Source organism: Coregonus lavaretus (assembly GCF_964263955.1).
Source record: "Coregonus lavaretus genome assembly, chromosome: 3".
In the NCBI taxonomy this organism is placed as follows: Eukaryota; Metazoa; Chordata; class Actinopteri; order Salmoniformes; family Salmonidae; genus Coregonus; species Coregonus lavaretus.
The window spans coordinates 55733823-55756674 of NC_139990.1; the positions used below are offsets into that span (position 1 = coordinate 55733823).

At 43.3% G+C, this 22852-nt stretch overlaps 2 protein-coding genes across 3 annotated transcripts in view; both read left to right on the forward strand.

Moving 5' to 3' along the window:
- LOC311116365 (glyceraldehyde-3-phosphate dehydrogenase) overlaps window positions 1-17874 on the forward strand; it is a 28778-nt gene extending 10904 nt beyond the window's left edge. For both annotated transcript variants that reach the window (XM_084157406.1, XM_084157407.1), the window contains exons 2-11: window positions 7708-7767; window positions 14101-14197; window positions 14410-14516; window positions 15444-15534; window positions 15859-15977; window positions 16127-16208; window positions 16383-16534; window positions 16833-16995; window positions 17197-17294; window positions 17434-17874. In XM_084157406.1, coding sequence (XP_084013532.1) covers window positions 7708-7767; window positions 14101-14197; window positions 14410-14516; window positions 15444-15534; window positions 15859-15977; window positions 16127-16208; window positions 16383-16534; window positions 16833-16995; window positions 17197-17294; window positions 17434-17503 — 1039 coding nt within the window. In that variant the 3' untranslated portion in view covers window positions 17504-17874. The remainder of the gene's footprint in view (window positions 1-7707; window positions 7768-14100; window positions 14198-14409; window positions 14517-15443; window positions 15535-15858; window positions 15978-16126; window positions 16209-16382; window positions 16535-16832; window positions 16996-17196; window positions 17295-17433) is intronic.
- A 1520-nt stretch (window positions 17875-19394) lies between these two features.
- On the forward strand, window positions 19395-22596 carry LOC311116412 (BOS complex subunit TMEM147). The gene is made up of 7 exons (XM_084157412.1): window positions 19395-19675; window positions 19966-20082; window positions 20375-20444; window positions 20828-21030; window positions 21230-21314; window positions 21418-21539; window positions 21949-22596. The coding sequence occupies exons 2-7, from the start codon at window positions 20006-20008 to the stop codon at window positions 22067-22069; spliced, it is 678 nt and encodes a 225-aa protein (XP_084013538.1). The 5' UTR covers window positions 19395-19675; window positions 19966-20005; the 3' UTR covers window positions 22070-22596.
- The last annotated feature ends 256 nt before the right edge of the window (window positions 22597-22852 follow it).

A 22852-nucleotide genomic window follows, 5' to 3' on the forward strand; every position in this document is an offset into this window, starting at 1 on the left:
CATTTCAGAATTTTTGGTGGCCTTCCTAAGCCAGGATTCAGACACTGCTAGAACATCAGGGTTGGCGGAGTGTGCTAACGCAGTGAAAAACTCAAACTTAGGAAGTATACTTCTGATATTAACATGCAAGAAACCAAGGCTTTTGCGATTACAGAAGTCAACAAATGATGGCGCCTGGGGAGTAGGAGTGATACTGAGGGCTGCAGGGCCTGGGTTAGCCTCTACATCACCAGAGGAACAGGGGAGGACTAGAATAAGGATACGGCTAAAGGCTTTAAGAACTCGTCTTCTAGTGCGTTGGGTACATAGAATAAAGGGGGCAGATTTCCGGGCGTTGTAGAAAAGATTCAGGGCATTATGTACAGACAAGGATATGGAAGGATATGAGTACAGTGGAGGTAAACCTAAGCGTTGGGTAACAATGAAAGAGATGGCATCACTGGAGGCAATGATTGAGTCGGTCTCCGCGTGTATGGGGGGTGGGACAAAGGAGCTATCTAAGGCAGGTTTAGCTGGGCTGGGGGATCTACAGTGAAATAGTACAATTAAAAATAACCGAAACAGCAATAAGCAAACCATATTGACATGGGAGAGAGGCATAAAGCAATCACAGGTGTAATTTGAGAGAGCTAAGACAACAACTGGTAATGACGACACAGTTTGGGCTGAGGCTAAACATAAACAGGATGCGGTACCGTAAAAAGGAACAGTCCAGCAGGCATCAGCTGTATAGCTGAGTTATCATAAGGTCCGGTGAACAGCAATAGGATAGTTCGGAGGTAGTTCGGGGGCTGCTAAAGCACTAGCGAGCAAGAGGCCACGGCTAGCGTGTGCTAGCGGGCCGGGGCTAGCAGATGGAATCTTCGTGGTCGACGTCGTAACGGGAAGCCTGTTGGAACCACATCAGACGATTTCGTCGGCAGACCAGTCGTGTAGGATCGGCGGGGCTCCGTGTCAACACTAGGTGGTCCCGTCCGGTTGACAGAGAGGTAGATAGCCGGGAGATGGGCCTAGCTCAGGATGATTAGCCAAACCACAACGTCCATTTTGTTGCAGCTAGCTGGTAGCGATGAATCCGGAGTTAAAGGTCCAGTGATTCAGTGATTCCGGCAGAAAAACTGATATGTTCTGGGTCGATAACGCGCTGTGCAGACAGTGCAGACTGGCCGGTAGAGTCCAGGCTAGAGCTGGCCGGTAGGTGGTGCAGGCCACGGACAATGGTGAAAAACTGCTAACGGTAGCTAATAGCAAGTAGCTAGTTAGCTGGCTACTCCCGTCCGGTAGACCGAGAGGTAGATAGCCGGGATATGGGCCTGGCTCTAGGCTAGCTCGAGGCTAACTGGTGCTTGCATCGGGGGCAGTGGTGATTAGCCAAACAGCAACATCCATTCGGTTGCGGCTACTAGTTGCGATCCTGTGATTAATGTCCAGTGATTAAATTATTCCGGCAGAAAAATCCAATGTTCTGGGTGAAATACCGCTAACTGTGGCTAATAGCAAGTAGCTAGTTAGCTGGCTAGCTAGTTTCAACTGGAGATTCTAGATAAAAGGTAAGTCAATAATAGAATCCGTTCCACATTGAGTGAGGCGGGTTGCAGGAAAGTATATTTGGTAGAAGGATGAAAAGTCTGATAGGGAAATATGTACGAAAAATACAAAAAAACAGGGTATTTACAGGCTATTTACAGACACGACAAAAACAGGACTGCACTACTACGCCATCTTGGATTAAAGCAGACACTCTTATCCAGAGCAACTTACAGTTAGTGAGTGCATACATCTTTTTTTAAATATATATATTTTTTATACTGGCCCCCCGTGGGAATCAACCCCACAACCCTGCATGCTCTACCAACTGAGCTACATCCCTGCCGGCCAATCCCTCCCCTACCCTGGACGACGCTTAGCCAATTGTGCGCCGCCCCATGGGTCGCGGCCGGCTACAACAGAGCCTGGATTCGAACCAGGATCTCTAGTGGCACAGCTAGCACTGCAATATAGTGCCTTAGACCACTGCACAGCTAGCACTTCAATACAGTGCCTTAGACCACTGCGCCACTCGGGCATACTGTGATGCCTGTGTGGCAAGGAGAATTGAAGATGGCCAGACAGTCTAACTTGATGACATCTTTTTAATGTCCTTATCCAAACGTTCAATGTTACTGAAATATAATTTTACTGAATAAATTAAATTGTAAATATCAAGCTCCAGACTGGTAGTTTCAATTCCCCACTGGTGCAGTGAATGGAGCTGAGGGACAGATGCTATTCATTGGGAGTCAGTGTGACTGCATTATGTGAGGAGGATTCACTGTGAGCTTGGCCCAGTTGGTTCATTATAGGCCAGTCAATCCAGGCAGCATACGCAATGCATTCTGGGGCTCTTTAAAAAGACCACAGACTGGAGGAACAAGCAGATTAGGATAAGCCAGCTGGGTTAGTTGTGGTGCAATGGGAGCCACACACAGGCATACAGGCACACACACACACACACACAACATACTCACACAGGCACAGATTATCAAATTGTCTAACGTTACACCAACCAGATGCAAGGGCAATCCTGTGTGTCCTTTCAAAGACTGCGCCAAATCCTACCTTGCTGCAGCACAGCAGTCTTACATGGAGGCCTGCAAGCTGTGGAGAGGGGAGTTGTGAGGAGTCCTAAGACTTATTGCTCATAGGAGGATACTACAGATCCTAAGCATATTCAGTAAGGTACTTGACTTGACCTTATGATACTAGTACAATTAAATATGTAGCTTGCAAAAGTATTCATCCCCCTTGGCATTTTTTTCCTATTTTTTTTGCATTACAACCTGTAATTTAAATGGATTTTTATTTGGACTTCATGTAATGGACATACACAAAAGTGTCCAAATTGGTGAAGTGAAATGAAAAAAAACAACTTGTTTCAAAAAAGTAAATAACGGAAAAGTGGTGCCTGCATATGTATTCACCCCCTTTGCTATGAAGCCCCTAAATAAGATCTGGTGCAACCAATTACCTTCAGAAGTCACATAATTAGTTAGATTGCACACAGGTGGACTTTATTTAAGAGTCACATGATCTCAGTATATATACCCCTGTTCTGAAAGGCCCCAGAGTCTGCAACACCACTAAGCAAGGGGCACCACCAAGCAAGCGGCACCATGAAGACCAAGGAGCTCTCCAAACAGGTCAGGGAAAAAAGTTGTGGAGAAGTACAGATCAGGGTTGGGTTATAAAAAAATATCAGAAACTTTGAACATCCCACGGAGCACCATTCAATCCATTATTTTAAAAAATGTAGAGAATATGGCACCACAACAAACCTGCCAAGAGAGGGCCGCCCACCAAAACTCACGGACCAGGCAAGGAGGGAATTAATCAGAGAGGCAACAAAGAGACCAAAGATAACCCTGAAGGAGCTGCAAAGCTCCACAGCGGAGATTAGAGTATCTGTCCATAGGATCACTTTAAGCCGTACACTCCACAGAGCTGAGCTTTTACAGAAGCGTGGCCAGAAAAAAGCCATTGCTTAAAGAAAAAAATAAGCAAACACGTTTGGTGTTCGCCAAAAGGCATGTGGGAGACTCCCCAAACATATGGAAGAAGGTATTCTGGTCAGATGAGACTAAAATTGAGCTTTTTGGCCATCAAGGAAAACGCAAACCCAACACCTCTCATCACCCCGAGAACACCATCCCCACAGTGAAGCATGGTGGTGGCAGCATCATGTTGTGGGGATGTTTTTCATCGGCAGGGACTGGGAAACTGGTCAGATTTGAAGGAATGATGGATGGCGCTAAATACAGGGAAATTCTTGAGGGAAACCTGTTTCAGTCTTCCAGAGATTTGAGACTGGGACAGAGGTTCACCTTCCAGCAGGACAATGACCCTAAGCATACTGCTAAAGCAACACTTGAGTGGTTTAAGGGGAAATATTTAAATGTCTTGGAATGGCCTAGTCATGGTGGTATGACTTAAAGATTGCTGTACACCAGCGGAACCCATCCAACTTGAAGGACCTGGAGCAGTTTTGCTTTGAAGAATGGTTAAAAATCCCAGTGGCTAGATGTGCCAAGCTTATAGAGACATACCTCAAGAGACTTGCAGCTGTAATTGCTGCAAAAGGTGGCTCTACAAAGTATTGACTTGGGGGGGTGAATAGTTATGCACGCTCAAGTTTGCTGTTTTTGGCTTATTTCTTGTTTGTTTCACAATAAAAAATATTTTGCATCTTCAAAGTGGTAGGCATGTTGTGTAAATCAAATGATACAACCCCCCCCAAAAAAATCAATTTTAATTCCAGGTTGTAAGGCAACAAAATAGGAAAAATGCCAAGAGGGGTGAATACTTTCGCAATCCACTGTATGTAGTTTTGCATAGCTTACTACACTTAGTTAACCAAGTAAATAAATAATATATTAAGGATATGTTGTATGTTGCTTTTGTATAACCCTCACGTTATAGCCTACACCCAGACAGTTTGTGTCACGATCATTTACGAACGACAAGGACCAAGGCGCAGCGTGATAAGCATACATGTTTATTTAACGAATGAACACGCGACAAAACAACAAACGAAACGTGAAGTCCAAGGTAACACACAAACATACCTTACACGGAACAAGATCCCACAACTAACAGGTGCCAAACGGCTGCCTAAGTATGGTCCCCAATCAGAGACAACGAGCTACAGCTGCCTCTGATTGGGAACCACCACGGCCAATATAGATCTACACATTCTAGATCTAAAACATAGAAAACAAACTAGCAAACCCAACACAGAAGATACACACCCTGACTCAACAAATACAAGTCCTCAGAGTCAGGGCGTGACAGTTTGAAACGGGTGCTAGACATTAGACAACCAAGACAATCCGTTGGAAAAACCTAGGCCTATTTATAGCTATTTCGAGTTGATTGCCCAAAGTGTCGCTTCGATTGGTCTGAGGTGTTTTAGCCCCAAGGGCTTTGTCCCCACTAGTCTAGCCTAATGCCCAGAGAGTTCAGTACTAGTTCTGTTCCGTGTATGGATTGTTTCTGTGCATCCATTTCGATGACCCTCAGCTCGGAGTGGAAAAGGTAATGGATGATAACTGGCACTCCCTTCATATAGGGTCATGACTAGAAGGGTTCCGGCTTTTGACTTTTTGTAGCATGTTAGGATAATTAACATAGCAGGTTAGGAGAATTAGGTTAAGGTTAGAAAAAGGGTTAGAGTTAGCAAAAATGCAAAAAACTATCTACTTTGTATGTTAATTTGACAAAAGCTGGATCCCTTCTAGACATGACCCAATATAGCCTATCTCTCCAGGGTTTTTATATCAGTATATCTGGTGTAGAGGTTATGGTGACCCCTTCACTTGTTGATAAGGTTACAAAAAGGCACTCAGGCTTTTTCAAGGACTAATTTTAGGCATAACATCTGCTCTTACAGTCAGTTGCTGATGTGTTAATAACCATGTAATTTCAGATTATAGTTTTATTTAGGTAAGGTTACAGCAAGGCTAGGCTATGGCCTAATCATTTATCCTAACTTGAGAGAAGAAACAAACTACATTTACCTTTCCTTTGAACTGGGCATGGTGATGGATTTTTTATAGACCTAAATGTTATTTTAGTCCTGTTAGATTGGACCTCATTGGACCTCCATGTGCAGCCAAAATCACTATCTGTCATCATGGCAGACTAGGACAAATCAATTGTCTCCTTTGTTGAAAAAAAAATCTGTTTGTTTTTCAGTTGAAATTGATTAATAATGGGTCTGTCATTTGCTTTATTGGTTTAAATGTCACCTATAAAGCAATACAGATTATGGTAAATATGATGCAGAGATAGATCTATAGCCTAGGGCTATGACTTGTTTATAACAACAGTGTTTCTACATTGATATTCACAAGAGTTTGCCACATCAATTTCCAACAAACGTTTTCATGGCTGCAAAATGAAAAAGCAGGAATTTCCTGATTGTTGCATCACTTTGTGATAGCCAAGGGTAGTAACTTACAGTTATGTGGTCCATCCTCCAACAGACCTGGCAGTGATGTTATTGGCCAACTGTATTTTGCAAGTCTTGCCTAAAAAATTTGTTAAAACCTCTCCCGACCTCAAAAACTGACCTTCAGCATTGCTAACCAACACTTTTTTGGCTAGGCTACATAATTTGGTTGAACATGTATCTTTGACTTGCTCAAACGGGTTGTAAAGACATAATTAAAGCCTTATTTTTATAGTCTCAGCTGTAATAAATTGCTTTCTAGTAACAGGAAGTGTCTCATATCTATCTTGTTCACACACATCTGCTTCCTGTGTCTCTGGCTAATGGTCATCTTCCCCCTTCCTACACACGTCTCTCTGTTTGACTCCTCTCCCTCCCCAGTCCTTATAGGGCCGATGAGGTTATATACTTGACTATGTTCCAACCCTCCTTTCTCAGTAGCCTATCTCAGTGTTTCTAGAAACCTCCAAACATGCTCCTGCACTGCCACTCACTCTGTCAGAAATACCAAACATGCAGCAGCTTGCCCATAAAGTAATATGTATATGTCAGATTGGCACTGAAAACTAGACCCTACCCAAGGCTCATATTTATACGTTTCCATGCAAGTTTTTATTTTTTTGTCATTTAGCAGACACTCTTATCCAGAGCAATGAGGGTTAAGTGCCTTGCTCAAGGGCACATCGACTGATTTTTCACCTAGTCGGCTCGGGGATTAGAACCAGCAACCTTTCGGTTACTAGCACAACGCGCTTAACCACTAAGCTACCTGCTCAGTTGAGCTGAGATAACAGATAAGCATGTCCGTGTCCAATCCTCCAATATGGGACCATTGGAGAAGTCAAAGTAGACGAATAGCCTAGTCTCCTATTAAACCAGAATGTTAAAGTGGAAGGCTGTGTTTTATCGTTCCTTACACACCACAGCCTCTGTAAAGTAATAAGACTGGCCTGGCACCACAGGCCTGTAATACAGTGAGAGTTAACATTGCAGAGGAGAGGAGAGCTACTGATTTATGTCCCTTGTGGATTCAGACAGGCTAGAAGGGAGGAGCCTAGAACCCAGTGTTTGTTCCATACTGGGCTGGTTTCCCATGGAGTCTACAGAAAGGAAGTCCTCTGAATAGGAAGTCTGGGCCTGTTGCTTCAGTTCCTCAACTCTCTGTCTGGCATGTTAAACAGGCCCAGAGACAATGGAGCCTCCCATAGCCAAGTTAGAGACACAAATCTAGCCTACACATTTACATTACATTTTAGTCATTTAGCAGACGCTGGGCCAATTGTGCGCCGCCCCATGGGTCTCCCGGTCGCGGCCGGCTACGACAGAGCCTGGATTCGAACCAGGATCTCTAGTGGCACAGCTAGCGCTGCGATGCAGTGCCTTAGACCACTGCGCCACTACACCTCCCTCTCTCTTCCAGCACTAGGCCACCTAGTCCTGCACTACGTAGCAGAACAAGTGTTTGACTGAGCTAACTGCTGTTACGTAACTCGACAGATTAAACTGTGGCACTACTTTCTCTGCGGTTATAGAAAAAAAGATTGATTGCAGATTCTAGGCACTGTGCTCTGCGGGAATAGACGGCCTGGGAAACTTCAGTGTTAGTTAGTCCTACCCTCTTTGTGAAAGCTGTACATTTGCAAGACTTTGCTGTTTCTACAGGGAGAGACGCTTTTGTTGCAATAAGCTTCCTAATGTTTTCTCATTTCTTCTTGTTTCAGGTTCACCACTACAACCCAATCAACAGCAACTATGTCAGACCTCTGTGTTGGAATCAACGGGTTAGCGTTACATTCACCTTTAATACACAAATTGTTGCATATTTATCAAAAACCGTGTTAAACACTGCCATTCAAAAAATGGGAAATGACCCATCATGTGCACCAACAAAGACATCCAGCCCCAGTTAACACTAGTTATGTAATAATAACAGGCTATGAAGCAATATAAAGGTGCAATGCAATTGCAAAACACACTGATAACTGAAGGCTCTATAGTGTAAATCGCATTTGGGAGCAGCAAACAATGAACACTGAACAGACATTGGTCGTCTTCCTCTGGGTATCAGTCGGCCCCCACAGAGCCTGTTGTTGTCATCAGGGGCCAGTTGCACCAGTTGGGCATAAAGTTGGTCTTAAATGCTAGTTCGGGCTTAGCTACGTCCAACGTTGGGATCAGAATTTACACCTGTTGCACCAACCAAAAATAAGACTAGTCGTAGTTAAGTCTGGTGTAAGCAGTGCGCGTTCATGAGATTTGATGCTTCATAATGATGGTTGCTAGGCAGCGCCCGTTACGAGGCTGTCACCATCCTCGTGACAGTTCTAAACTTTGCGAGGCATGTCCCATCTCTTCACAAAGCCCACCACTATGCATGCACGTTTTCTTAACCACATCTGGATGGGTTAATCAATAATTACTGTGGGAATGAATATCACTGAATGATGAAACTATTGGAAAAAAGTAGGCTAATGCCATTGAAGGTATTTATCATATTGTTGCTTACTGAAACTCCCAAAGTCATTCAACCATTTGAAATACTTTAAAGTAATAGCCGTGTGTGGTCAACTATAACTTCAGCACCATTATGATTGGGACCGCGCCATCGCACTGCTTTGAGACAAGCGTCGGGACTCGTCTTGATAAATCAATCAATGTCAGATTTTTGTTTTCACTGAATCTCCATTGAGATATTTGGTGACAATTAGGCTGGGAAAATGTTAGCCAAGTTGAGGTGAGTGCTCATCTAACAGTGTTATCAGAACATTTTGCTAGCATGTTATGTAGCCTACACTAGCCTAGTATAACAGGTGGATTATTTAGCTCTTCACTGGCGTAGTAGCCTAGGCTATATCCCAATTAAAAGCCTTTGCCTTTTTTCTTTATTTTGTTCTAGGGGGTAGATCAGCTTTAATATTGCAGATAGATTGTAACTTCCATCAATGTAATTGTCTGCATCACTTCCAATCCCCCATATGTGTTTTTTTCTCGCAAATATATATACAGTGGGGAGAACAAGTATTTGATACACTGCCGATTTTGCAGGTTTTCCTACTTACAAAGCATGTAGAGGTCTGTAATTTTTGATGACACCAGTGACTGTTCTGCTCAACTTGACCTTATTCAGAGATATTATTTGCGGTAATAATGGTCAGACCCTGTTCACTGTTCAGGTAGCACAGGAGACATCAGAAAGTCTCCTAAAAATAGAGCAATGATGGAGGGGCTAGGCTGAAACAGGATGAAGACAGTAATAATCAATCACAGTTGGAAGGAGACAGAAGGGGCCAGATATTAATCATCACACACAGATAGGCCTTGTTCAAATGAACATGACTCAGGAGGAGTGACAGAGGATATGGACACATACAGTAATAATCAAGGCCAGATGGAATGGCCTATCTACCTGAGAGGATGGATGAAGGCAGTAATAATCAAGGCCAGATGGAGTGGCCTATTTACCTGAGAGGAGGAAGGCAATAATAATCAAGGCCAGATGGAGTGGCCTATATACAGTGGGGAGAACAAGTATTTGATACACTGCCGATTTTGCAGGTTTTCCTACTTACAAAGCATGTAGAGGTCTGTAATTTTTTTATCATAGGTACACTTCAACTGTGAGAGACGGAATCTAAAACAAAAATCCAGAAAATCACATTGTATGATTTTTAAGTAATTAATTTGCATTTTATTGCATGACATAAGTATTTGATCACCTACCAACCAGTAAGAATTCCGGCTCTCACAGACCTGTTAGTTTTTCTTTAAGAAGCACTCCTGTTCTCCACTCATTACCTGTATTAACTGCACCTGTTTGAACTCGTTACCTGTATAAAATACACTTGTCCACACACTCAATCAAACGGACTCCAACCTCTCCACAATGGCCAAGACCAGAGAGCTGTGTAAGGACATCAGGGATACAATTGTAGACCTGCACAAGGCTGGGATGGGCTACTGGACAATAGGCAAGCAGCTTGGTGAGAAGGCAACAACTGTTGGCGCAATTATTAGAAAATGGAAGAAGTTCAAGATGACGGTCAATCACCCTCGGTCTGGGGCTCCATGCAAGATCTCACTTCGTGGGGCATCAATGATCATGAGGAAGTTGAGGGATCAGCCCAGAACTACACGGCAGGACCTGGTCAATGACCTGAAGAGAGCTGGGACCACAGTCTCAAAGAAAACCATTAGTAAGACACTACGCCGTCATGGATTAATATCCTGCAGCGCACGCAAGGTCCCCCTGCTCAAGCCAGCGCAAGTCCAGGCACGTCTGAAGTTTGCCAATGACCATCTGGATGATCCAGAGGAGGAATGGGAGAAGGTCATGTGGTCTGATGAGACAAAAATAGAGCTTTTTGGTCTAAACTCCACTCGCCGTGTTTGGAGGAAGAAGAAGGATGAGTACAACCCCAAGAACACCATCCCAACCGTGATGCATGGAGGTGGAAACATCATTCTTTGGGGATGCTTTTCTGCAAAGGGGACAGGACGACTGCACCGTATTGAGGGGAGGATGGATGGGGCCATGTATCGCGAGATCTTGGCCAACAACCTCCTTCCCTCAGTAAGAGCATTGAAGATGGGTCGTGGCTGGGTCTTCCAGCATGACAACGACCCGAAACACACAGCCAGGGCAACTAAGGAGTGGCTCCGTAAGAAGCATCTCAAGGTCCTGGAGTGGCCTAGCCAGTCTCCAGACCTGAACCCAATAGAAAATCTTTGGAGGGAGCTGAAAGTCCGTATTGCCCCGAAACCTGAAGGATCTGGAGAAGGTCTGTATGGAGGAGTGGGCCAAAATCCCTGCTGCAGTGTGTGCAAACCTGGTCAAGACCTACAGGAAACGTATGATCTCTGTAATTGCAAACAAAGGTTTCTGTACCAAATATTAAGTTCTGCTTTTCTGATGTATCAAATACTTATGTCATGCAATAAAATGCAAATTAATTACTTAAAAATCATACAATGTGATTTTCTGGATTTTTGTTTTAGATTCCGTCTCTCACAGTTGAAGTGTACCTATGATAAAAATTACAGACCTCTACATGCTTTGTAAGTAGGAGAACCTGCAAAATCGGCAGTGTATCAAATACTTGTTCTCCCCACTGTATATATACACACATACATATATATACATACATATCCTTTAAAAAAAATATATTTCCCTTTATTAGTTTCCAACCCCTTCCCGCTTAGGCCTCTACTTCCAGTTTATACATACTATATACAGTCGTGGTAAAAAGTTTTGAGAATGACACAAGTATTGGTCATAACAAAGTTCGCTGCTTCAGTGTTATGAGATATCTTTGTCAGATGTTACTATGGTATACTGAAGTATAATTACAAGCATTCCATAAGTGTCAGGCTTTTTTGACAATTACATTAAGTTTATGCAAAGAGTCAATATTTGCAGTGTTGACCCTTCTTTTTCAAGACCTCTGCAATCCACCCTGGCATGCTGTCAATTAACTTCTGGGCCACATCCTGACTGATGGCAGCCCATTCTTGCATAATCAATGCTTGGAGTTTGTCCGAATTTGTGGGTTTTTGTTTGTCACCCGCCTCTTGAGGATCGACCACAAGTTCTCAATGGGATTAAGGTCTGGGGAGTTTCCTGGCCATGGACCCAAAATGTCGATGTTTTGTTCCCTGAACCACTTAGTTATCACTTTTGCCTTATGGCAAGGTGCTCCATCATGCTGGAAAAGGCATTGGTCGTCACCAAACTGTTCTTGGATGGTTGGGAGAAGTTGCTCTCCGAGGATGTGTTGGTACCATTCTTTATTCATGGCTGTGTTCTTAGGCAAAATTGTGAGTGAGCCCACTTCCTTGGCTGAGAAGCAACCCCACACATGAATGGTCTTAGGATGCTTTACTGTTGGCATGACACAGGACTGATGGTAGCGCTCACCTTGTCTTCTCTGGACAAGGTGTTTTCCGGATGCCCCAAACAATCGGAAAGGGGATTCATCAGAGAAAATGACTTTACCCCAGTCCTCAGCAGTCCAATCCTTGTACCTTTTGCAGAATATCAGTCTGTCCCTGATGTTTTTCCTGGAGAGAAGTGGCTGCCTCGCTGCCCTTCTTGACACCAGGCCATCCTCCAAAAGTCTTCGCCTCACTGTGCGTGCAGATGCACTCACACCTGTCTGCTGCCATTTCTGAGCAAGCTCTGCACTGGTGGTGCCCCGATCCCGCAGCTGAATCAACTTTAGGAGATGGTCCGGGCGCTTGCTGGACTTTCTTGGGCGCCCTGAAGCCTTCTTCACAACAATTGAACCTCTCTCCTTGAATTTCTTGATGATCCAATAAATGGTTGATTTAGGTTCAATCTTACTAGCAGCAATATCCTTGCCTGTGAAGCCCTTTTTGTCCAAAGCAATGATGACGGCACGTGTTTCCTTGCAGGTAACCATGGTTAACAGAGGAAGAACAATGATTACAAGCACCGCCCTCCTTTTAAAGCTTCCAGTCTGTTATTCTAACTCAATCAGCATGACAGAGGGATCTCCAGCCTTGTCCTCGTCAACACTCTCACCTGTGTTAACGGGAGAATCACTGACATGATGGCAGCTGGTCCTTTTGTTGCAGGGCGGAAATGCAGTGGAAATGTTTTTTGGGGATTAAGTTCATTTTCATGGCAAAGAGGGACTTTGCAATTAATTGCAATTCATCTGATCACTCTTCATGACATTCTGGAGTATATGCAAATTGCCATCATCAAAACTGAGGCAGCACTTTGTGAAAATTAGTATTTGTGTCATTCTCAAAACTTTTGACCACGTCTGTACATTTCATGGACACAGTCAATTTTACAATAATTCAATTTAGTTTGTTTTTACTCCTGAACTTCCTCTACCCTCAACCTCTCCGATCATTTTAATGATGTCCATCCGGTTTGCTTCTATATGCCATATCTTTCTAACTGTGCTCTTTCACAAAAGCTCTCAACCTATAACGTATAGACTTATTATGAACACAGTATGCTTTACATTAGTTATCTTGTTGTTGTTAGTTGTTATAGTCCCATCCTTCAGCTCCATTCAACACCTCCCATCTATCTCTTAACACCATCCATATTGGATTTCTATTTGCCATATATTTTTCAACTGTACTGTGACCCTTCTATTCTCATTGTTTCTACAAATTGTAAAAGTATTATTATTACATTTTAGTCATTTAGTAGACGCTCTTATCCAGAGCGACTTAGTGAGTGCATACATTTTCATACTGGCCCCCCGTGGGAATCGAACCCACAACCCTGGCGTTGCAAACACCATGCTCTACCAACTGAGCTACACGGGACTGACTTCTCAGATCACCCAGAAGCCTTTGACTTGTCTGATAATCAATCAATGTGATTTTGTTTCACAGAATCTCCGTTGTATACAGTATTTGGTTATTTGATCTCTGGTTGGGCAAATAAGTGGAGGTGGCAGCTCATCTATTCGTTTGCTAATATCTGATCAGACACATTTAGCATGGTATGTAGCATAAATCAAGTGTATTATTGACGCATAGGCGCATAGGCAACTCGGAAAGCCCACAGAGGCTGTGTAATATGAACACGACACTCACATCCTTTTGAAAATATAGATTGCTATTATTTTCTGTGCATATCATGAAAGAAGATCGTCCCAATTTTACACCATAGGCCTGCTCCCTACTAGGCTTTGAATCTACGCCCAGGCATAGCTCATAGAAGGGCTGACTTTTTACGTCGGATGTAGAGTTACGACCCACTTACGGCCAACTGGTGCAACCGGCCCCAGAAGGTGTGGTGTTGAGGGGAGTCAGTGTTAGATGGGAAGAGGAGGACAGCACTGTTAACAGATAATGAGGATTACACTGTAAATTAGCACCCCAAGGAAAGCACACAAACACGCGTACAACACAGTCACACGGTCAAGTACACACATTTCTTCAGTCACACATCCACATGACGTGTAAATCCTAACTCAAACATGTTGATTTAGCATCATCTGGAATTTTTCACAACAGTCCCAATACACAGAGGCCGGACGAGGGAATTTTAGAATGTTTTTAGGGGAGCAATCCCATGTCGCCCTGTGTCTGGGTACTGAATCCACCCTTTCCCTCTCTCTGTCCAGATTTGGCCGTATCGGCCGCCTGGTCCTCAGGGCCTGCCTGCAGAAGGGAATCAAAGTTGTTGCCATCAACGATCCCTTCATTGACCTGCAGTACATGGTGAGCTGAGTCTCTTTCACAGTCCCTCAATCAACAGCCTTCATATAAAATGTCACCCTGCCATATTAAGCAGAGGAGGCCAGACCACACTACCTGTGTGCTTACGTGGTACTATTTACTGTAATAACACACCAACTACCCTGTTATGTGTAATGAACTGATAACCTTGCAATGTCACCTTTGTTTTTCTCTAACATTCTCTTTCTCCACAGGTTTACATGTTCAAGTATGACTCCACCCACGGCCGTTACAAGGGTGAGGTGAGCATGGAGGACGGGAAGTTGATTGTGGACGACCACTCCATCTCCGTATTCCAGTGGTGAGTGATGACATCATCACGTGTGCTCATGCGCGCTTGCGTGTGTGTGCGAGGGCCACTGGAATGGCATTTCTGTATGTCTGAGTGAAGCTCCATTCTATGGGGCTAGGTTGATTTGGGATTGAGCATGTGTATGCCTCTTTCTCCCTGGCTCATAGAGTATTACCTCAGTGGTCTGTAATCCCTCTGGCCATTATCTCCTCAGTGTTGCTATAGGCCTTTTGAGGGCTGGCGCCACGCCACCTGTCTGCAAGGCCCAGCTCACAGTGATAACAATGAGGCTTAAAGGAAATATTCACCCATTTTGAATGTTACTGCTGTAGGATCTTAATTTGAGCCAGTTTGCTACAGCAGGAAAATAATCCTGCAGCAACAGGAAATGTGAATTTTAATTAATAGACATCTTTTGTAGGGGTTGATACATTTTACGTTAGGGCAAATCAAGTCTGAAATGTTGAAGTGGAAATTACAAACTTTAGAAGCCTTTTTAAACCTTGAATAGACTGCAAGTTTACATTTCCTGCTGTGCAGGATAATTCTCATCAACAAAAGTGATCAAATTAAGATCCTACATCTGTATATCGTATTTTTACATCGCTGAGCTATGTTTTATTGATCCCAGGGTAATTTCATGTTTTCATGTGTATCTGAGCTATTGCCGTTCAAGCAGGCAGAAATAAATCCAGTATCGTGTTGCATCGAATGAAAGCAAGGGAATCGATAGAACATCGCTCAGATGCACAAATACGATATAACAATCAAAATGGGTGAATTTTTCCTTTAAGGAGGGAGGCAGAAGAGAGAGATAGACATGATGGGTATTTGGTCATGAGAGGAAAATAGTGATGTTTGATTATCTATCACTTTCGCATGCAGTTTTTTTTTCATGCAGTGAAATTAAAACTCTTCCCCTTCTCTCTCCATTAGTATGAAGCCCCATGAGATCCCATGGGGTAAAGCTGGTGCCGATTACGTCGTTGAGTCCACTGGAGTCTTCCTCAGCATTGACAAGGCCTCTGTAAGTAGCAGTACCCAGACAGACAGACAGACAGACAGACAGACAGACAGACAGACAGACAACACTGACACTCTTGTCCCCCCTCAAGCACTGATAACTATAGATCTCACCAAGGCCTTGCAGCAGCCAAATAAGTAACCCTAATGTACTTTGTCAAAATAAACCTATGAAACTCAAAAGACTTTATCAACATAGTCAATCAACAGTTCTCAGGTGTATTAGGACATGTCACTCAGATCCAGACACAAGCATTCAATATGATGTATTACATGTGCATGCAAGATTTGAGACTTTCTTAATGTGTTTTCTTTTCTGTTTCCACAGTCCCACATCCAGGGTGGTGCCAAGCGGGTGGTTGTGTCTGCCCCCTCCCCCGACGCCCCCATGTTCGTCATGGGAGTCAACGAGGACAAGTACGACCCCTCCAGCATGACCATCGTCAGGTGAGTCCCTTTATTCCTTACCAATACCTGCCTGATCAAAGGGCAAACTCTTCACAACAATATTCAAGAATAGTCCAACTTTATTAACGCTAGAATAATTGATTAAACTGAATTGGTGACCTATTGTAATTCTCTCTGGTCATCCACAGCAATGCATCTTGCACCACCAACTGCCTTGCCCCCCTGGCTAAGGTCATCCATGACAACTTCGGCATTGAGGAGGCCCTCATGGTAAGTGTCCTTCTTAGACTGTCTGTCCATGCATCTTCATGACCAGCATGCAGGGAGCATCTGCATGTCTTCTTGTCCTATGATCCATATTGACACATCCACTGACACTATGGAACCAATGCTAATCTTTCCCTTCTTTTCTCTTCTCTCTTTCGCTCTGGTCGTCCTCTCAAGACCACAGTCCACGCCTACACCGCCACCCAGAAGACGGTGGACGGCCCCTCTGCCAAGGCATGGCGCGATGGCCGTGGTGCCCACCAGAACATCATCCCTGCCTCCACCGGAGCTGCCAAGGCTGTGGGCAAGGTCATCCCTGAGCTCAACGGGTCAGTACATGGAGTGTGTGTGTCACAGGAGGTTGGTTGGAATGAATGGAATGACATCAAACACATGGTTTCCATGTGGTTGATACCATTCCATTGACTCCATTCCAGCCATTATTATGAGCCGTCCTCCCCTCAGCAGCCTCATATGGTGGGTGTGTTTTGCATACATTTATGTGATTGTGCCTACTACTTATCAAAGATGCTGAATGCAGATGTGTGCTTGATGAAACAGGCTGCTTATATAAATGCGGATGTGAGCTCTCTCTCTCTCTCTCCCTCTCTCCCTCTCCTCTGTCAGCAAGCTGACTGGCATGGCCTTCCGTGTGCCCGTGGCTGATGTGTCGGTGGTGGACCTGACCTGCCGCCTGTCCCGGCCCGGCAGCTACGCTGAGATCAAGGAGGCTGTCAAGAAGGCCGCCGAAGGACCCATGAAGGGATACCTGGGATACACTGAGGACTCTGTAAGTTCATTACAAAATATGTATGTGTCAACATGAATGATGAGCAGCAGTGGCAATAGAGCTCAGTTTAACTGCCAATTGTATTATGTGTTATTAGCAAGTTGTAGTTAAAAAGCAGGGCTCCTAGATTACATAGATCTCTGTATACTGCAGGTGTTATGTTGGTGGGTTTCTCAGTGCTCATGTTTCCTGTCCCACCAGGTTGTGTCTTCTGACTTCATTGGAGACACCCACTCCTCCATCTTTGATGCTGGCGCCGGCATTTCCCTCAATGACAACTTCGTCAAACTCATTTCCTGGTAAGTTCCTCCCTTAGAGTAAATATTCAATAATTCTTCATTCTAATTCTATGGTTCCTCCTCTGCTAATGGTGGACCCCTTTTTGGTTATTCTCAGCCCTCAACTAAACTATGACCCCATCTCTGTCTGTTTCCCCAGGTATGACAATGAGTTTGGCTACAGCCACCGTGTCGCCGACCTGTTGCTGTACATGCATTCCAAGGAGTAACTTTCCGGCTCCAGAAAGCTGGAATGGGACCACCCCCCTCTTTTACATGCACTCACACCCTCCATAACCAAGCCACAGTGTCACACCCTAGCACCCCCCGCCCTCCATCACTCTCTACAAGAAAAGTTAGTCTCTGTCGTAGGCTGTGTGTACGAGTATTTGTTTTTTCCTTTATGAAAAAGTCCCACTTTGAGACGGTTTTGACTTGACAGTATTTGTTTCTGTGTCTGCCCAGAGCATTGCCGTAGTTGTTTCCATACTGGCTGTTACCATGTAATATTGGTGTTAAAGAATTATAGTTTAAGAGTCAAGTGAGAAAGACAAGCTATTGTAACTAAAAAAGTAATAAATCTGGAAAATCTTTAAGAATGTCTCTGTCTTGCCTTGTTGTTGATCATGTTTCCTGTTTGCCCAGTGTTATAAGAACATGTTTTCACACAATGACAAATAAGTGGTCATCTGCATTCAGGATAATCAATAGGATGCAGAACATGAAGATGGTGCATTATAAAGTGACAATTGTATGATAATGTGTTTGTTACATTAATGACAGGATTATACTTATTTTATATGCACATTTGCATTTTTTGAACATCACAGTTTAGTGAAAATGATATTGAAACAAATGTTATTCCCTAAACCTCAGTTTTAATAGCTGATGCTTTAGCCAGGGCACAGTTTTAATACTATGCTGGAAGAAAAGTATGCATACCATGTTGGTACCTAGGACCAGGATTCAAACATGATTGATATACAATTTGTCGATCTGGTTGGGCACATTGCACTGGATGGCTTCTCAGCCAGGTTTGCTACCAGAATTGAACGGTGTAAGGCCATGGGACTGACGGTTTCTCAATCAAGTCTCAATTCTCCATCAAGGACATCCAAATGCATTCTGAAAGCTATCTGGAAGTCCACTAATGCAATTGATTTAACCCTGGCCTAACGGGAATCCCAGGACACATCTAGTGGCAAATATTGTAACACAATAAGGTAAACCAAATGACAGATGGTATATTTTCTGCATTCAACGCTGTTCACATGAAACGCCACAACACCCATTATTTTGGAATGTCATTATAGCTGCATGGTTGTACATTTTTATATTAGACTGTAGCCTAGACTGCTGCACATTGTGGATGCCTGAATGACCATAATGTTCTTTAAAGGTCCAATGTAGCCGTTTATATCTCAATATCAAATCATTTCTGGGTAACAATTAAGTACCTTACTGTGATTGTGTTCAATTAAAATGACCGAAAAGAAACCAAAATTACTTCTTAGCGAACAGCAGGCCAAAACTCCATCCCACCAAAACAGGCTGAAATTTCAGGCAGTCTTTTCAAACAGCTCTTACACTAAAAGGGCACTACAATAATTTTCAAAATTTCACCGTACTATTCCAAGCTCATAGTTTGGAAATGTGTTTAAAATGCTAGAAAATCACGTTTTTGCCTGCACTGCACTGCCTTTAACTCAATGAGATTTGACTACTATGTAGCCCTGCTGCCGCTAGATGGCGCTATTATTCCTCACGTCGTTTGTCAGTGGAGAATAGCGCCCACTAGCGGCTGTTTAGGCTAGCTATAGTACTGCAAATATCCTTAGGCCTATAAATTGTCATTAGTTGTATTTTTCATGTGAAAGACGATGCATGAAGAGAAGAAACCACCGAAGTTTTAAAACCTTTTCATACTAAACAATCTTTGCAGAAACTTGACTTGAAATTATTCCGGTTACCCATGATGACTCCGTTCTGTTGTTCCGTACATTTGCTTTACAAGACCCTCTTTGAATAACTAAACTAAGGCGCTAAGCAAACGAGCGGAAAGATAGGACGGAGACTTCAAGGGTAACCGGAATCATTTAAAGGTAGGACTGGTAGTTTCCGGGTCGTCATTAGTTACCACACGCACAAAGTCATAAACCCCGCCTATTTCTACAATTTATCTTCTAAAAATCTGTTTTTAAACCTAACCACACCGCTAACCTTATGCCTAACCCTAACCTTAAAATAAGACAAAAAGGCACATTTATGTTTTTATGAATTTTCTACGATATAGCCATTTTGACTTTGTGGCTGTGGTAACTAGTGGAAAACTAGTTTCCGTCCTTCATCCAACGAGTTAGCAAACTAGCATTAGCATCTCAATAATCCCTCGTTCAATCTGAGTAAGTACACGTATTTGTGAATGGTTCTTGCCGATCTTCATTTAGACCTGTGTTATTTCTACGCATTTCATTTATCTAACAGATTTCAATTTACAATACGAGTGGAAGAAATATGTTAGACCTTGCACATAATCAGCCCGTTGAGCGTGCAGGAGGAGAAGATGCTAGCAAGTAACGCTACTGTCAGATTGACTGCTACAATGCTTCGTCAATCTGAAATAACTAGCTAGCTAATGTTGTGTCAATAAATGTTGCTAGCTAATAGCTATCTTGTCTTCATTCATTCAAAGAGTCGTTGGAGGATTCGCCAGTGTTGGACTCCCTGGCAATATGACGCTCTTTCATTTCGGGAATTGCATTGCCTTGGCTTATTTTCCCTACTTTATCACCTACAAGTGCAGTGGATTGTAAGTATCAGCACCTCTGATACGTAAACCTCTGTCTTCATGGTTGTTCTTTCCAGCTATATAAACTGCATTAGATTAATTTGTTATTGACCCCATACATTTAGCTACTGAACATGTCATTTTTATGATCTGTTCACTAGCTAGCCACCCTTACTTTAGAGGGTGAAATGTTAATCTACTTGGAAATGTCTGCAGATTGGGAGGAGGTCAGCCAATCCTCCGCCACTGTAGGCAACCATGTGTCTGTATACTAGAATGTTTTGAACAATGTCTCTCTCTATCCCTATTATAGATCAGAATACAATGCATTCTGGAGATGTGTTCAAGCAGGAGCTACCTACCTATTTGTGCAGCTATGCAAGGTGAGCATTGACAACAAACTGTCTGTTTTCTGAAAAACAATAAAAGTATCATCATTCTGTTGAAAGAACTGATGATCACATTGGGATGCAGACTAAACACTGCTTTGATTACTAATATGTAGTCTACTAGTTAATGTGTCCTACTAGGGCGGCAGGTAGCCTAGCGGTTAGTAACCGAAAGGTCGCTGGTTTGAATACTCAGCCGACAAGGTGAAAATTCTGTTGATTTGCCCTTGAGCAAGACACTTACCCCTAATTTGCTCCAGGGGCGACGTACTACTATGGCTGACCCTGTAAAACAACACGTTTCACTGCACCTATCCGGTGTATGTGACAATAAAACATTTTTTTTTGTTACTGCATTAACAATATCTCTGTTCCAGATGCTGTTTCTAGCCACATTTTTCCCCACATGGGAGGGAGGAGCTGGCGTGTACGACTTTGTTGGTGAGTTTATGAAGGCCACGGTGGACCTAGCTGACCTTCTGGGCCTGCATCTGGTCATGTCCAGGAACGCTGGGAAGGGAGAGTACAAGATCATGGTGGCAGCGATGGGATGGGCCACAGCAGAGCTTGTTATGTCAAGGTACGTTCTCTTTCTCTATCTTTCTCTGTCCCCCTGCTGTTTCTCTTTCTCTCTCATTGGGTGCATTCCAGATTCACATTCATTTCTGCCAAGGCCTGCAAAGATTAGTCGTTCACTGCCCAAGCTCAGTAGTATAGTTGGCAGTTTGTTTAATTGCAATGGTGTCTCTTGTATTTAATCCTCTTGCCCTGTCATCCAGGTGTATACCTCTATGGGTGGGTGCCAGAGGCATTGAGTTTGACTGGAAGTACATACAGATGAGCTTCGACTCCAACATCAGCCTGGTAATACTTAGATAATGAATACTCATCAATATAACATTTCCGGTGGAGGGCTTGGAAGAGGTCTAGTTTTTAAGGAAATTCGGTGTCATGTCTGCTATTTCAGGTGCACTATATCGCCATGGCAGCAGTGGTGTGGATGTTCACGCGGTACGACCTCCCGAAGAGCTTCCGTCTGCCTGTGACTGTACTCCTTGGGCTGTGTGTATACAAGGCCTTCCTCATGGAGTGAGTATCACATACTTCAACGTACCCAGGGAAGGGAACTGTGGAACTGCATACTGAAGAAATTGACACCCTCACAGCACTGGTTTTGAGCTCATCGTGCTTATCTTTTCTGGGGAGGGGACTGAGGTTTTTCTGTACACCACTAGAGAGCATTATAAACACTGATGGCTACAGTTGTGTAACGGTCGGGATGACCAACCCCTATTTTTCGGAAGAAACTACATTATTGAAATGGTACTGAAAACAATGACGCCTCCAAGTTCATGTCATAATCCATCATAATAATATGACGTTAGCAACAATCAGTTACATAGTAGCCAACAACTGACATATTGGTATAAAACAAAGCTACACAACCGTCATAATAATTGTTCATAGACACCTACTAATTTCCTCTAACTTCTCTCAGGTTGTTTGTCCATGTGTTCCTGCTGGGGAGCTGGACAGCCCTCCTGGTGAAGGCGGTGCTCACTGGATCCATCTCCCTCTGTTCCCTCTTCCTCTTCGTCACACTGGTGCACAGCAACTGAGACCGGCTGGGACCTCAAACAAAGAGGTTCTTTAACACACACACAGGGCCTTTCTACCAGACTGCGCCTGTACAGATGGATTTTGTATCTCTCAGAAAGACGGCAGTAATATGAGCATTCATGATTTTATACTTTTTTAAATGTTATGATACTTTTTTTTATGTATGATTTATTATTGTGCTGTAATTAGTACGGTAGATTGAGTATTTATAACAAGTGGATGCCTCTTAAGCGCTGTAGTACAGTTACTAAACTACTTTGACATGTAAGCTGATGGTACAATACTTTTGTTACTCTGTGTGTGCTCAGCTGCATTACTGCAGGTATGAAAGAGATTAACTTAATCTCATTCGACATGATGAAATACAAATGTTGGTGCACTTCTTGTCACATGACTGAAGCAGCGTAATGGCTTATTTATGTTGTCGTAAGATTACATAAAACATGGTAGCAGTGGGTTATCCTACTCTATGGACATTTTCTTAGTGAGGTGTGAGTGAATGGACAATAAATGACTTAATATGCTACTTTTGATTGTGCACAGTGTGCTTATTACACAAGATAGACAATGTTTTAATTAGATTTTGTATAGTATTTCTACAAAAGGCAGGAGATAGAGGTCAAATTTGTACTCAACTTTGAGGTGTAGTTCAGGCTCCTCATATGAGAGCTCTATGTATGGTGTGGTGTTTTAGGGAGAAGATAATCAAATTAACTTCACAGCTGACTTACACGCATACTATTACTACAAACCCCATTATGTACTGTGGGCCCAGTTTTGCT